The 14,222-nt window shown below is 42.3% G+C and overlaps 1 protein-coding gene across 1 annotated transcript in view; it reads right to left on the minus strand.

The window, feature by feature from the left end:
- The window catches only part of SLC1A1 (solute carrier family 1 member 1), a 132,006-nt gene that overhangs the window by 20,654 nt on the left and 97,130 nt on the right, over positions 1-14,222 (minus strand). Inside the window, exons 6-9 of the mRNA XM_068235731.1 lie at positions 3,834-3,876; positions 2,986-3,087; positions 1,636-1,820; positions 832-939 (exon numbers count right to left, since the gene is read on the minus strand). Of these exons, the coding sequence (XP_068091832.1) occupies positions 832-939; positions 1,636-1,820; positions 2,986-3,087; positions 3,834-3,876 (438 nt within the window). The remainder of the gene's footprint in view (positions 1-831; positions 940-1,635; positions 1,821-2,985; positions 3,088-3,833; positions 3,877-14,222) is intronic.

Genomic DNA, 14,222 nt, shown 5'->3' on the forward strand with positions numbered 1-14,222 from the left:
CCTGCTCATCTGTTTACTACTTGTGATTGATCCTATGGTGCAATTGGGATCTGCCTAAGCACGTCCGCTCACCTACAGGTAGGGCGCATTCAACTACAGGACTATACTATAGCCTATAGTAAAATATCAGTATAATTATCAATAAGCTACTATCCCCAATAGTAAAAGATCGGTTAATATATTGATATTCTACTATCACTCTTTGTATCCTAATTCTCACACTTATCCTTCCCAATCTATGTCTAACAGTAACCTCCCCCCACCTACTCCTAACAACAAGCCTGGAAATTAACCCTCCACCACATTCCCGCTACCATCCTCACTGGCACAATTAATGCTATTTTTTGGAGGCCAGAATGAAACTCCACTGCTACTATTTTGCTTAGGCACCTCTACTGCCCACTATTTTTCTCTAGCACAATGTTCCTCCACTGCTGCTACTTTGCTTGGGCACCCCTGGTGCCTTTCTTTTTCGGGCACCTTCATTGCCAAAATTTCCAGATGTTGCCAATAATTTCTAATTTTAACATGGGTGCCTATGGTGGTGCTCGAACATTCCACAGCCACGAACGTGCTAAAATTTCCCTATCATTGGTAGGCAATCTGAATACAGCTATTTCCTATGACAGAGTTCACCTCACCAAGGTCAGTGTGATTAAGGAATATGCAGTTCTTCATTGTGAATGACAGAACGGTAGATCGAAAAAAAAATTTCCTGAGCAGTGCAGTGCAGAAAAGCAGCTTTGACAACGGAGAGCACTCTGTATACTGTATTTGTAATCATCAGTTCATAACATTGCATGAAACCATATAAAAAAAACAGGCACATACCCACTGAGTACTGTTGCCATATAGAGGCCAAGTTTGCGGAATATTTCCCAGTCATTCACTTCAATGATCTTCCCTGCAATCAAAAACAAGATGCCAAGGGGCATGTACCTAAAATGCATTAAAGAGGTGTATTAAATATGTGTCTGTCTGGCAGAAGCAAACGTAACACTGAAAAGAAATTCTGACTACAGAACTACAGGAAATAGTAAAAGTAGTATTTGTTATTGAATGTGCTAAAAAAGAATGAGCATACGGCTAGAAGTTATTTCAAAGCAAACCTGATGTGAGGAGGGGAGACAATTTACATTGTGGATCCTCGTAAAGCCCACCATTGCAATGGGGGGTCCCTCTAGCATGCTGTACTCACTCCTTTTCCTTCACTACTTTTTTTTTTTTGGGGGGGGGAGGGGTCGGGTCATTTAATACCCAGAGGCCAGAGCCGGGTGTTAAACGCCCTGGGTACGCTACTGCCGAGCCTATAACACTGCACAATGTCTGAATTCAGAGCTTTGGAAAAAAAGAACTAGAAAATGTTATTATTGTTATTAAAGCAGAGACAGATACTCCTAACTGAGAGTATTAACTTTTTGTGATATTTAAAACCTCAGACCTTAATATGCCCAATACAAAACTTATATTTTGTGCTGCTCGATGTATTTTAATAATAGTGATTTACCAGGAAAAAAAGGTACTTCTTAAATAGCAACACCAACAACAGCAATTTATGCACAAAATATGTAAAAAATTCTAATTACAAAACAATATTTTTTTTTTCCTATCATGAGTAAAGACATTGCTACTCACCACATGATAATCTGAACTATCTGCATTGTTGCATCATTCAGTGCATTGAAAAAGTCCACCAAAACTTGTCCTTTCTCTCCCATTTTCCCAATAACAATTCCAAATACGAGGCAGAAGACAATAAGACCCAAGACATTCACACCCTCGGTGTAGAGACCAACGATCTTATATTCCTTTGTTTGGTTCTGTAGAAAGCATAAAATACAGCTTATTAAAGGGACACTGAAGCGAAAAAAAAAATATGATATAATGAATTGGTTGTGTACTATGAATAATTACTAGAAGATTAGCAGCAAATAAATTATTCTCATATTTTTATTTTCAGGTATATAGTGTTTTTTCTAGCACTGCATCATCCTATAATATGTGCAGATTACACAACACTCAGCATTCAAAATGATTCTTTCAGAGCACTCTGTGAACTAATGACCTCTCCTCTGGCAGAGCAAAAGAAAACAGTTGAGATAATAAAAGTCAGAAGACAGCCCTCTCCACGACTTTGAAAGTCGTACAGCTTAATGGCTTTTTTTGCATAGAGATAACAACTGGAGTTTCTTAACTCTTCCTGTACTGGAAACAATTAGACTGATGTATCTGATCTTAATGTTTTATTTCTTAGCTGTGCTACACATACAAATCATAATATCATAATTTTTTTTTCGCTTCAGTGTCTCTTTAAAGGTAAACATGTACGTAATAGTGTTTGCATATTTGCCTATTTGTAAAAGGGCTCTTTTAAGATATATAGAGCACAAAACTCTACTGAGATAAAACAAAAAGCTGTCTATAAAGTTGCAGCTTTATGAAGACAAATGCAAAGAAACGTTAACTACTTTCAGTGATTGAAATCTACGCCCTGTTTTGGTGGGCTCCTGGCTGGCAGGACGTAGAATTCAATCACCGTCCGCAACGTGCATTTGCCGTTTCTGTCACTTCCCGCCGATCGAGCCGCTCAAACCCGACGTCTCTCGCCACAGCTCACATGCTCTGCCTGTCTCTATGACGGCAGAGCCATGTGAGCTGGTCAGGAGTTGAGTGGCGTGCGTCGATGATGGCGGTTGCGGCGCGTATGCGTGGCGATTTGTCGGGATTCCATCGTTCTTGTACCAGCAGTCTCTGGTGCTTAAGGGGGCAGAGACCGCTGGTACTTAAGTGGTTACGGAATAGTGTAGCACTTTCCCAAAGCAACCAGTTTCTTTGCATTCGTCTTGATTAATCAGCCCCAATATGCTGTATTTCTATTAACCTTTTCTTTAGTGCATGCAAAAAATTAGAACCTTAGAACCAGTAGCTCATTCACCCTTCAAAATATTGTTCGTTAAATCAGTAATATTGAGAATAGTACATCACCTGTGTGTCGGTGGTAAACAAATCTAAGGTGGTATTCTTGTCATCGGTGGTATTCTTGTCAGGATCTTTTGTTGGTTTTATCTCTTCCCGCTTGGTCTTGTACTGTAAAAGAAAATTGCCAGTTATGCTCAACAAACATAATAAATAACTTCTGATTCTAAAATGAACACAATGAAGTTATCACACAACAATAAACCTAATTCGCAAGGCTACTCTGTAATCTTATGTATCATCTGAAAGACTACTGTATGCCTATAAAGCAAGATTTTATATGGACTGGAAAGCAAGTATTTGGGCCTCTTTGGCACGCAAGTTTCTTTACAATCATGATCATCGAAATTTATTTTTTAGTGGTGTTCTGTTCCCACTTGTGAAATTCTTATGGTGCCTCCGTGGATATGTACCATGGGATTACAAACTGCTGTAGAAGATAAAAAACTGTGGGTAAAACAATTGCTGGGGTGTTCTATTTGTTACTGAGCTTTCAGCTTTGCATGTGGTTCTTAAATGACCGGAGAATGGTGCTGGTGTAATGTAGAGCAGAACCGCCGCTAGCGGGGTAGAGGGAGAGTCCTGCTGCCACCTGCAGTATACCATACATATGCATTGGATGGAGGAGAGCACACTCGTATCACAGAGGCACAACTACGAAGGGAGGGGAGCACAGCAGCAGTGCATAATGTGACTCACAGGGATGGGGGCATTAGAGAAGGGGAGGGGATGCCACTTCTGTGCCTGTAGGCACCAGCCTACAATGCCTTACGGTAAATCTGGCCCTGCTTATATGCTATCTACAACAAAAATGTAGGAAATGACAACACATAACCCATATGAAGCAGTTATTTTACCTGCTGGAAGCATGCCTGGACCAGGTTCTCAGGGAACATATTCCTAGGAGATAAATAATAGAATTATTCCAAAATAGTATTCACTTTATGAACACAAAAATGTAATTTGCAGTAGCTGTCACATAACAGGTGGATGCTGAGCCAGTTCTACTAGTGGTGTGGCACATGGGGTGAGCAAAGATGGTCAGTGAGATGCAAATAATTCAAAGCAAATTTAATGCAAATTGTATGCAGCTTGAAACTGGGCTAATTCAGGCCTCCTTTCCACGAAATGTTGACAATCAGTAAAATGCCTCTCAAACTCTCTCAACTGCTCACTGCTGCCTAGTAACTGCTTGTTGCTGCATGATAACTGCTTACTTCTGCCTGGTAACTGCTTGCTGAGCACACAGCTCATCAGTTCATGGAAAGGAGGCCTAAATGAACTTCCTGGGCAAATCAACGATCTAAAGCTTGTAAAAAATATATAATGCACTACAATAAGGAATAGCACAAATATAAGTAGCCGAGTATTGTGAAGGAATCTCTGATGTGAGCATGAGGTGGTATATACAATGCACACTTTCTTGCTTAGTCTAACCACTTACTCCTGTTCTAAAAAAGTCTGGTCTTCTAAGTTATGTATAAAGCACACCTGAAGAGAGAGGGATATGGAGGCTAACATATTTGTTTCCTTTTAACCACTTAACCTCACGTGCTATTTTACCTTTACTGCCAAGAGCCATTTCCCCTGTCAGCGCTCCTCCCATTCATTTGCTCATAACTTTATGACACCTAAATGATCTATATCCTGTTTTTCTTGCCACAAATTTGACTTTTTATGGGTGATCCATGTTTTAAGTAATTACTTTATTTTCTGTGCATTTTATAGGGAAATACAAGGGAAAAAATGAAAAAACGTACACTTTTTTTTTAATTCCACCCACCACAGTTTTAAAATAAACAATGCTACTATAGGTAAAACCCACATATTTTATTTGCCCATTTGTAGTACAGTAGTACAATATATGGTGACAATACATTATTTGGAAATCAAAGGGTATTTTTTCTGATTGTTTTTTTGTATCAATAATTACAAGGCCTAATTTGCTAAAATAACAGTAATATCTCCTTATGACATACATATTAAAAAATGTAACTATTTATGTATTTTAAGGTATAAGGCATTGATTACTATTAAATGTATTTTCTTACTTTAAGTTTACTTGTTGGCCACTAGATGACGCGACAAGCACTAAGTGTTCAATCTTTTTTACTGTACATTTTATTTTCAATATTATGAATGAACATGGCTCCTGATTGGGGTCATGTTTATTCATTCCAGGCACTTCAATTGGCTTTGGGAACACCTTCTGCTTCACATGTAAATCCCGTGTGAATGAGTGGTGGGAGCGAGTGAAACAAGGCGAATTGCCTGGCTGTCCTGCTGATCCTCTGCCTCTAATTCTTTAACCATAGACCCTGAACAAGTATGCAGATCAGGTGTTTCTGACTGTATTTGTTGCATGCTTGTTTCAGGTGTGTGATTTAGACACTATTGTTGCATAAAAGATCAGCAGGACACCAGGCAACTAATATTGTTTAGAAGAAAATAAATATGGCAGCCTACACATCCCTTTCACGTCAGTGAGATTTCTCCCATATCCTTGTTTCACCAAGAACAGGAAGTGATGAGAGATCTCCACAATGGGTACAATAACAAATGTAGATGTTGTATAAATCCTCATCCTAAAACCAGCAAAGTTTTGTGTGGTGTCCTGTAAAGCTATAATGTATGCAGCATTGCTGTATTTCTTTCCTAAGCGAGCTTGTCTCATGTTAGCGCTAAATGTTCTTTTTTCACTTATTGCTTACACATCTTTTATAAGTGTAAGGTTTGCAAAAGTGAGCTTGTTACTTATGTCACCTTTCCATTTTGAGTCATTTGATTATCACAGCTTGTACATCCACAGTTAAGGTCACCAAGTTCTAGTATATCTCTTCATGGTGCTGATAACAATCTAGAAAATTACTAAATTACCACAGATAGTAAATAAGTTCACAGAGTGAATGGGACAACATTCATATTGTTTAATCCAAGAAGAAAGCTATTTATGCAGGACATTGCCTACAATTGCAACAACAAAATGTCTTGTTTAATTATTTTAGAGCTTTCCAGTAATTAAAGCACCAACAATAAATATAATTTCCTTTTAACCAATGATTATAGGCATGGTTTTAAACCATTAATACACAGAGCAAGATAGTAAACGTTGAGTCATTTAGGCAAATGATAATGTAAACTGTTCATAGTGCACAATGGCTGATGTTTTACCCTGCAAAAGCTAAGCACTGTGTGCACTACAGTAAATTATAGCGTGAGTTATACAATGGGCCCATTCACATCTGAGCATTGGCTTTGCGGTGCATCAGGTTCTGTTATAAAAACATTTGCTCGCTATGCCTGTGTTATGAATAAATGTTGACAAGGTACCATGCGCTACAAGAAGTGCATTACTAGAACCTACTCATTCTGAAATTGGTTGCAATGTGCTGCATGCAGGTTGCAACAGATTCAATGTGAACCTATCCTGAAGGTTTGAATGTTAAAGATTTAGTGCCTTCTTTTTGAATTTTCCACCGCTATTTATGAATTTACATTTTACACTTATGAACATTAATTACTCAACCAATCCAGAGGTCAAATTGGTATGCAGCTAGTTGTTTACAGTGCGTTACCCTATTAACACTCATATTACCTTGGTAATTGTACAACGTGCGCTACCTGCTCAATGTAAGTAATGGTAAAACTGCCATGTGTTCCCTACGTATGTCAACTTTCCCAACAATTAGTGAATACTCCATCCACATTGTGTGATGCAGTATTTTTTATGATGCCCATCAACGATACAATCTTGATTGTACAATCTTACCAAATCTGTGTACTAGAAAGGCAAACTGAGCGAGTATACTTTGAATGGATTAATTACAGTACATAGAAATGGTAGGATTGTACTATCAAGATTATATCGTTAGGGGGCACCTTTATCCAGTCCTAAGAATTTACTAAAGGTATGTACACACATGACTAACAAAGTGCATGACCAAGACCACGACATGACTGACCCCAACACAAACTATTTACATGACTTTTATTTTCTGCGCACCAACCAAATGAACCACCAACTCATCAAAATACTGTGCGCGCAAACCGAAAAGATGGACTGCACAGCATGGCCACATTCAAAACAAGTACGGCGTTTAAACCACGTTGTACACACGTCGCCCACTGCATGATATCAGCCCAACATTCGTGTGAGTTGATCCGCTGGATGAATCGGGCAAACGCCTCTTATCAGTCGCTCATCTAGTTGTTTGCCATGCGTACACACTACCAACTGTCATCCAACAGACCAAAACCAGACAACAATCAGGTGGTTTGGTTGAGCATGTGCACAGGCCTTTATACATATTATATGCAGACAGAATGGCAGAATAAATGATTAGGGTGTTTCTTATATCTGTAATTTATCAGTAAGCCTTCAAAGCTGTAAATAAATATGACCTGTCAGTGATCTCTGAGGACAGATTTGGAAAGCTCTACAGTGTCCCATATAAGTGAGGCAATAACATGGGTAATAAATTAACCACCATGCCAGATTAGAGCCACGCAAGTAATTATAAGCTTAATTATGACACACATTTTATCTCATTTTATTTATCTGTAGACACTGTAATACAATGACAACTACTTCTTCCTAACTCATAAAACAACCAAGAACATGATATCCCCTAATAAAATACATAATATTGTGATTCAGCGATACTTCATTGGATGCTAAACCAGGCAAGGTGGAAGAAAGTAGTCTCTTAAATAACCTGTGCTCTTATTCTTTGTAGCAAAAAGTGAGGAGGACATGAGCAGAATCTTCTCAGAGACAACAACAGAGACTTCATAACCAGAAAAAATGCATACCAGAGAGCACTGCATATAGTAAAAGTAAAAATAATAAGGCAGATGTGCGTGTCTAGGGTATACACTAGATGGTAAATACAAAGAGAAAGATCTCACAACGCACCAACTTAGCCAAAAAAAAATGTATAATCGTTTATCAATCAATGAATCAATCATAATAATTATAAAAATCACATATAACAACATCAAGAAAAAAGCACAGGATAAGGAAGACAAACAAATATAATATAGAAACAACAGAGACTTCACACACACAACAGATTTTCACAATGCCAAAACGTATTTTAAATTATGGTCCCCATAGGATAGATTTTGCCTTGCTTTCTGCTCTAGGTGATCCTGTCATATGGACAGAAGGTGATATGAAATCTGAACCCCCCCCAATCCAAAACAGCAGCTAAATCATACGTAGGTTCTGGTCTTCCTTGCGCTAATGGAAAAGTGATCTAAACTACCAGTAACTAAGCTAAACTGCTGCTACACTATGCCGCCCTCTGCCAACTGTCCTATTCCAACCTCATAAACAGTATTTTCCATTATCCACGTGAAACAGTGTTCCCAGTGCAGCTCCTGACTTCTTTGGCAGCAGACCCATCTTCCATGCATGGCCCCCTACCATATACAGAAGCTCCCATCCAATATGCACAGTTGCACACCTCTCTCATATTTACAGCTATGTTATTCCGCCATGGGCATCCCTTTACATCACTGCACCCTATTCCATATGTAGCCATTCATGTACAGTTCAGACATTTGCAGCACCTCTACTATTCCCTGTAGAACCCCTAAGTACAATCTTCCTATTCCACTTGCAGCCTCAAGGCAACCTAAACAAGTGACTAGAGCTTAAATGGTATCTAAAGCGCCAACCTGGCACCTCTTCTGATCCAATACCACATCTGACCTTACCAAAACCTAAGCTGGTATGTTACCTAGAGCCATATTTCACCTTCCACCTCTTCACCGCATTTGCAGTATGTCCCCCTTCCCCAGTGGCTTTTGCAGAAAACCAGTCTTATGCATTAGAGTAAACTGAACCAAGTAAAATTATTTAGAATAAACTCATGACGTACCTGCAAATGAAAAATGAATATTACATTACTTTCTGTAACGATCGGTGTCAGCACGCAGAGAGAATCTGATTATTGGTGATCTGCAGTATCACCAAGAATACAGATATATACCTGATTATTGATGATCTGCAGAATCACCGATAATACAGATATATTGCTAACCTCTGGACACCTGGATAATGTGAGTGTTTGGTGTAACGGTAGTACTTTGAGTATAGCACAGGAATAGAGAGACAGTATGGGCAATACTGCTTTAGAGATAAGGAAACCTTCCAGTAGCCTGAGACTCCCCAAGGGGCGGAGTCAGGCTGGATGAAGGAAGGTTCAGAGAGTGAGTGACAATAAAGACCAATGTCACTGAGTGATCTGGAGACTATCTCTTAATAGTAGAGATAGCTCTCGTGGTCGGGCAAGCCAGGTCGGCAACACACGGTCAGATAAGGTACATAGACAGAAGGCTGATTCGGTATCCAAGGCAAGCAGGGTTTGGCAACAGAGTATCAGATGTGCGAGGTACCGAATCAGAGATCAGAGGAGTAGTCAGGAAAGCAATAAGTCATAACAGATATCAAACAATGCCTAGTCTGGGTGTGAGGTCCTTGGTCTCTACACCCTGGAACTAGTCTGATGTATAACAAAATGGTAGCACAAGTTCCCTAGTCTGGGTGTGAGGTCCGTGGTCTCTACACCCTGGAACTAGTCTGATGTATAACAGAATGGTAACACAAGTTCCCTAGTCTGGGTGTGAGGTCCGTGGTCTCTACACCCTGGAACTAGTCTGATGTATAACAGATTGATAACACAGGTTCCCTAGGCTGGGTGTGAGGTCCGTGGCCTCTACACCCTGGAACTGGTCTAAGCATAAACAGATTGATAACACAGGTTCCCTAGTCTGGGTGTGAGGTCCGTGGTCTCTACACCCTGGAACTGGTCTAAGCATAAACAGAATACAATACAAGTAATCTGGCTCAGTGTGAATTCCCAGGACCACCTGGTTCAAACACACTGCAAGATCTGACTAAGGTCTGAGTGCTTCCACGTAGTGTTCGCAACGGCAGACAACTTGTGACTGGCCAGCAGCAACTATATATAGTGTAGCGCTCTCTGGCGCCACCTCTAAGTGATGGACCAATATAAACTTGCTCTGGCGTCAGCTGACCAGCCTGGTCAGCTGGTCCCCTCTTGGCCGTCATAAAAGTTCTGCCTCTCAGCGCGCGCGCGTGTATTCCTAAACCTGTGTGAACTAACAGACTCAGCCACACCAGAGGCACGCTGCTGCGTGCAAACCGCCACGCTTGACGCGGAACCAGCCGTCTCGCTGTCAGTACATGCGGCGGCTTTTCCGCATTCTGCCATGTTACCAGACGCACGCCTCCGCGTGCAAACCGCAGCGTTGGACGCGGAATCAGCCGCCTTGCTGTCAAAACGCGCTGCTGCTTTTCCGCATTTTCTCACAGTACCCCCCCCCCCCTGAGGAGTGGACTCCGGACAACTCCTACCCGGCTTTCCAGGATGTAAGTTATGGAATTCCCTTTTCAAGTCCTCTGCTTGCATACGGCAGTCTGGCACCCAAGTTCTTTCCTCTATGCCATACCCCTTCCAGTGGACTAAATACTGCACGGAGTTCTGCACAAGCCGTGAGTCTAAGATCTTCTCAACTCATACTCGGGTTGGTCATCTACCAACACAGGGGGGGGGGGATTCCACGTGCACTGCCGGTTTGAGTAAGGACACATGGAACGATCTCACACCTCGCATGCTGGCGGGGAGATCAATGGCATAAGTGACATTATTCATTTTCCTGGTCACTGGAAAAGGACCCACAAATCTGGGACCTAACTTGGGCGACAGTTGCTTCAGAGCCAAATATCGTGTGGACACCCAGACCAAGTCTCCTGGACGGAATTCCCACTCTACGGAACGTCTCTTGTCAGCCTGTTTTTTCTGACTCTAAAAAAACCTTCCCCAGGTTCTTCCTGACTATTCCCCAAATTTGTTTCAATGACTTTTGCCAATCCTTCAGGGCTGAAAACGGAGTAGAAGCCACTGGTAATGGGGTGAACTTAGGTAACCTTCCTGTCACCACCTGAAATGGAGAAAATCCTGAGGAAGAGCTTTTCAGATTGTTGTGTGCACATTTTGCAAACGGCCCTCCAAAACTTGGAAACAAATTGGACTCCCCGATCTGACACTATATTTTCCAGAATACCATGCAGCCGGAAAATATGCAGGATGAAGAGATCGGCCAATTCCTGGGCCGAGGGGAGTCCTTTCAGGGGGACAAAATGGGCCATCTTACTGAATCTATCGACTACCACCCAGATGACCGTCATGCCCTCAGACCTGGGGAGCTCACCCACAAAATCCATGGACAGATGGGTCCATGGTTCACTCGGGACTGGCAAGGGCTGTAATGTCCCTACAGGTGCCTGACGGGAGGGTTTGCTCCTTGCACACACTGCACATTCTCTCACATACCAAGCACACCTAGGAAGAAGAGAAGAACCGAGAGCCCGATATGGTGTAGTATGTCAAGGTAATTGGATAATTAGAAAGAGTATGAATTGTATACTCACAAACCAGGGTTACCTCCAGGCAACCACTGTATAGGCAGGTGAGGAGATTAGCCTGTCCTCACTCAGGAATAAGAAGTCGCTCTCTGTAGGCTTGAAAAACAAGAAGGGGTATCCCCCTACACCAAAGGTGGATACAATCAGTATTATGGTAGAGAACAGAGGCGCCAAAAGGATAAAAACAATATTTAAAAGTTTTAAAATTATTGCTTAGGAGGCAGTGGTGGACTCACCTCCCACAAGCAGACACAACAACTGTGTATTCACAAAAGGGACATTTATTGGTATACTCCAAATAAGGTCGCAACGCGTTTCGCAGGTCAAACCCGCTTCATCAGGCAATTATAGGAAGGAGCACACAACAGCAGTATGTCCAGATAGCACCTGGCGCCTCAGTTGACTGAGGCGCCAGGTGCTATCTGGACATACTGCTGTTGTGTGCTCCTTCCTATAATTGCCTGATGAAGCGGGTTTGACCTGCGAAACGCGTTGCGACCTTATTTGGAGTATACCAATAAATGTCCCTTTTGTGAATACACAGTTGTTGTGTCTGCTTGTGGGAGGTGAGTCCACCACTGCCTCCTAAGCAATAATTTTAAAACTTTTAAATATTGTTTTTATCCTTTTGGCGCCTCTGTTCTCTACCATAATACTGAAAGCACACCTAGCAACAAGGTCCTGCGTTCTGGTGGCCCCAGGATGCCCAGCATTCTTGTGGGAATGGAACAGTTGCAATATCTGTAGACGAAAAGGCAGTGGTACAAACATGACCCCTTCAGGCTTCCCCTCTGGTACATCCTGTTGGAATGGACCCAATGTCTCTGCCCAGTCCCTCCAGGTCTCAGTAGCTGCCAGGACCACTTTCTGCGGGAGAATGGTTTCTGGGTCTGAGGGCTGTGCTGTCTCGGGCTCAAAACATCTGGAGAAGGCATCTGCCTTGATGTTTTTACTAACAGGGGTATACGTGATTACAAATCTGAATCTCGAGAAAAACAATGACCACCGGGCCTGTCGGGGGCTAAGTCTCTTAGCACCCTCAATGTATTCCAGATTCTTGTGGTCAGTGTAAACGGTAATAGTATGTTCTGCCCCTTCTAGCCTATGGCGCCATTCCTCAAAGGCCAACTTGATGGCTAGAAGTTCCCTATTGCCTATATCGTAGTTTTTCTCTGCGGGTGAAAATCTACAGGAAAAATAGGCACAAGGGTGTAATTTTCCCTGCAACCCAGAACGCTGAGACAGCACAGCCCCTACCCCTACCCCTGAGGCATCTACCTCCATGATAAAGGGAAAGGTGATGTCAACGTGTCTCAATATGGGTGCAGAACAGAACAATTTCTTCAGAGTGGAGAAAGCAGCATGGGCCTCAGGGGACCAGTGGTGAGTATCTGCCCCTTTTTTGGTGAGACTGGTGAGAGGTGAGATCACCGTAGAGTACCCCTTTATGAACCTCCTATAGTAGTTGGCGAACCCCAAGAACCTCTGGAGAGCCTTCAGTCCTACAGGTTGGGGCCACTCCAAGACAGCTGAGACTTTAGCAGGGTCCATAGAGAGACCAGAGGTTGAAATTATGTACCCCAGAAAGGCGACGGAGGTCACCTCGAAAATGCACTTCTCCAACTTAGCATACAGCATGTTTTGTCTTAACTTCCGTAATACAAATTTAACATGATCCCTGTGTTCTGAGAGGTTAAACGAAAAAATTAGTATGTCATCTAAATATACCAAGACAAATTTGCCTAAAACCTCTCTGAAAACCTCATTGATCAGTTCCTGAAAGACGGCCGGGGCGTTACATAACCCGAAGGGCATCACCAGGTACTCGTAATGCCCGTCGGGCGTGTTAAAGGCCGGCTTCCATTCATCGCCGTCCCTGATCCGCACAAGGTTGTATGCACCCCTTAAATCCTACTTCGAGAAGATTTTAGCATTGGTGACCTGAGTGAATAAATCGTCTATCAAGGGCAAAGGATAACGATTTTTTACTGTAATTTTATTTAAGCCCCGATTATCAATGCATGGACGGAGGCCTCCATCCTTCTTTTTCACAAAAAAGAAACCTGCCCCTGCTGGTGACCGAGAGGGACGAATAAAACCTTTGGCTAAGTTTTCTCGGATGTATTCTTGCATGGCTAATTTCTCTGGCCCAGATAAATTATAGAGATGACCTCTAGGGGGCATACAACCAGACCTGAGATCAATGGGGCAATCGAAAGGACGGTGTGGAGGAAGTTTATCTGCTGACTTGGGACAAAACACGTCCGCAAATTCTGAATACTGATCTGGCAAACCCTCCATGTGAATCTTGGTTTTACCTAAGGTTACCTTCACTAGACAATGATGATAACAATGGGTAGACCAGCTCGTTAGCTGACCTGTAGCCCAATTGATCTGAGGCGAGTGAAGTTGTAACCATGGCATGCCAAGAATGATCGTGGAGGTTGTCATTCGTAACACCAGGAATTGTAAACTCTCTTTATGTAACACCCCTATGGTGACCCATAACTCTGGGGTCTGAGACAGAGGGTGGTTACTTTGCAGAAGGGAATCGTCCACTGCAGTGACCCAAATCCGTTGCTTCAACGGGGTGATCGGAATCCCCAATTTCTTAGCAAATTCAAAATCCATAAAATTGGCTGCTGAGCCAGAGTCAATGAAGGCTTCAGTAGTCTCTGTCTTATCCTCCCAAGATATCACACAGGGAAGGAGCAAACGTTTATCATCTGGAGGTAACGATTGTGCGCCTAGGGTATTACCTCCGACTACGCCTAGGCGGCAGCGTTTTCCG

Source organism: Hyperolius riggenbachi, chromosome 1 (genome assembly GCF_040937935.1).
Source record: "Hyperolius riggenbachi isolate aHypRig1 chromosome 1, aHypRig1.pri, whole genome shotgun sequence".
NCBI classification, from domain to species: domain Eukaryota; kingdom Metazoa; phylum Chordata; class Amphibia; order Anura; family Hyperoliidae; genus Hyperolius; species Hyperolius riggenbachi.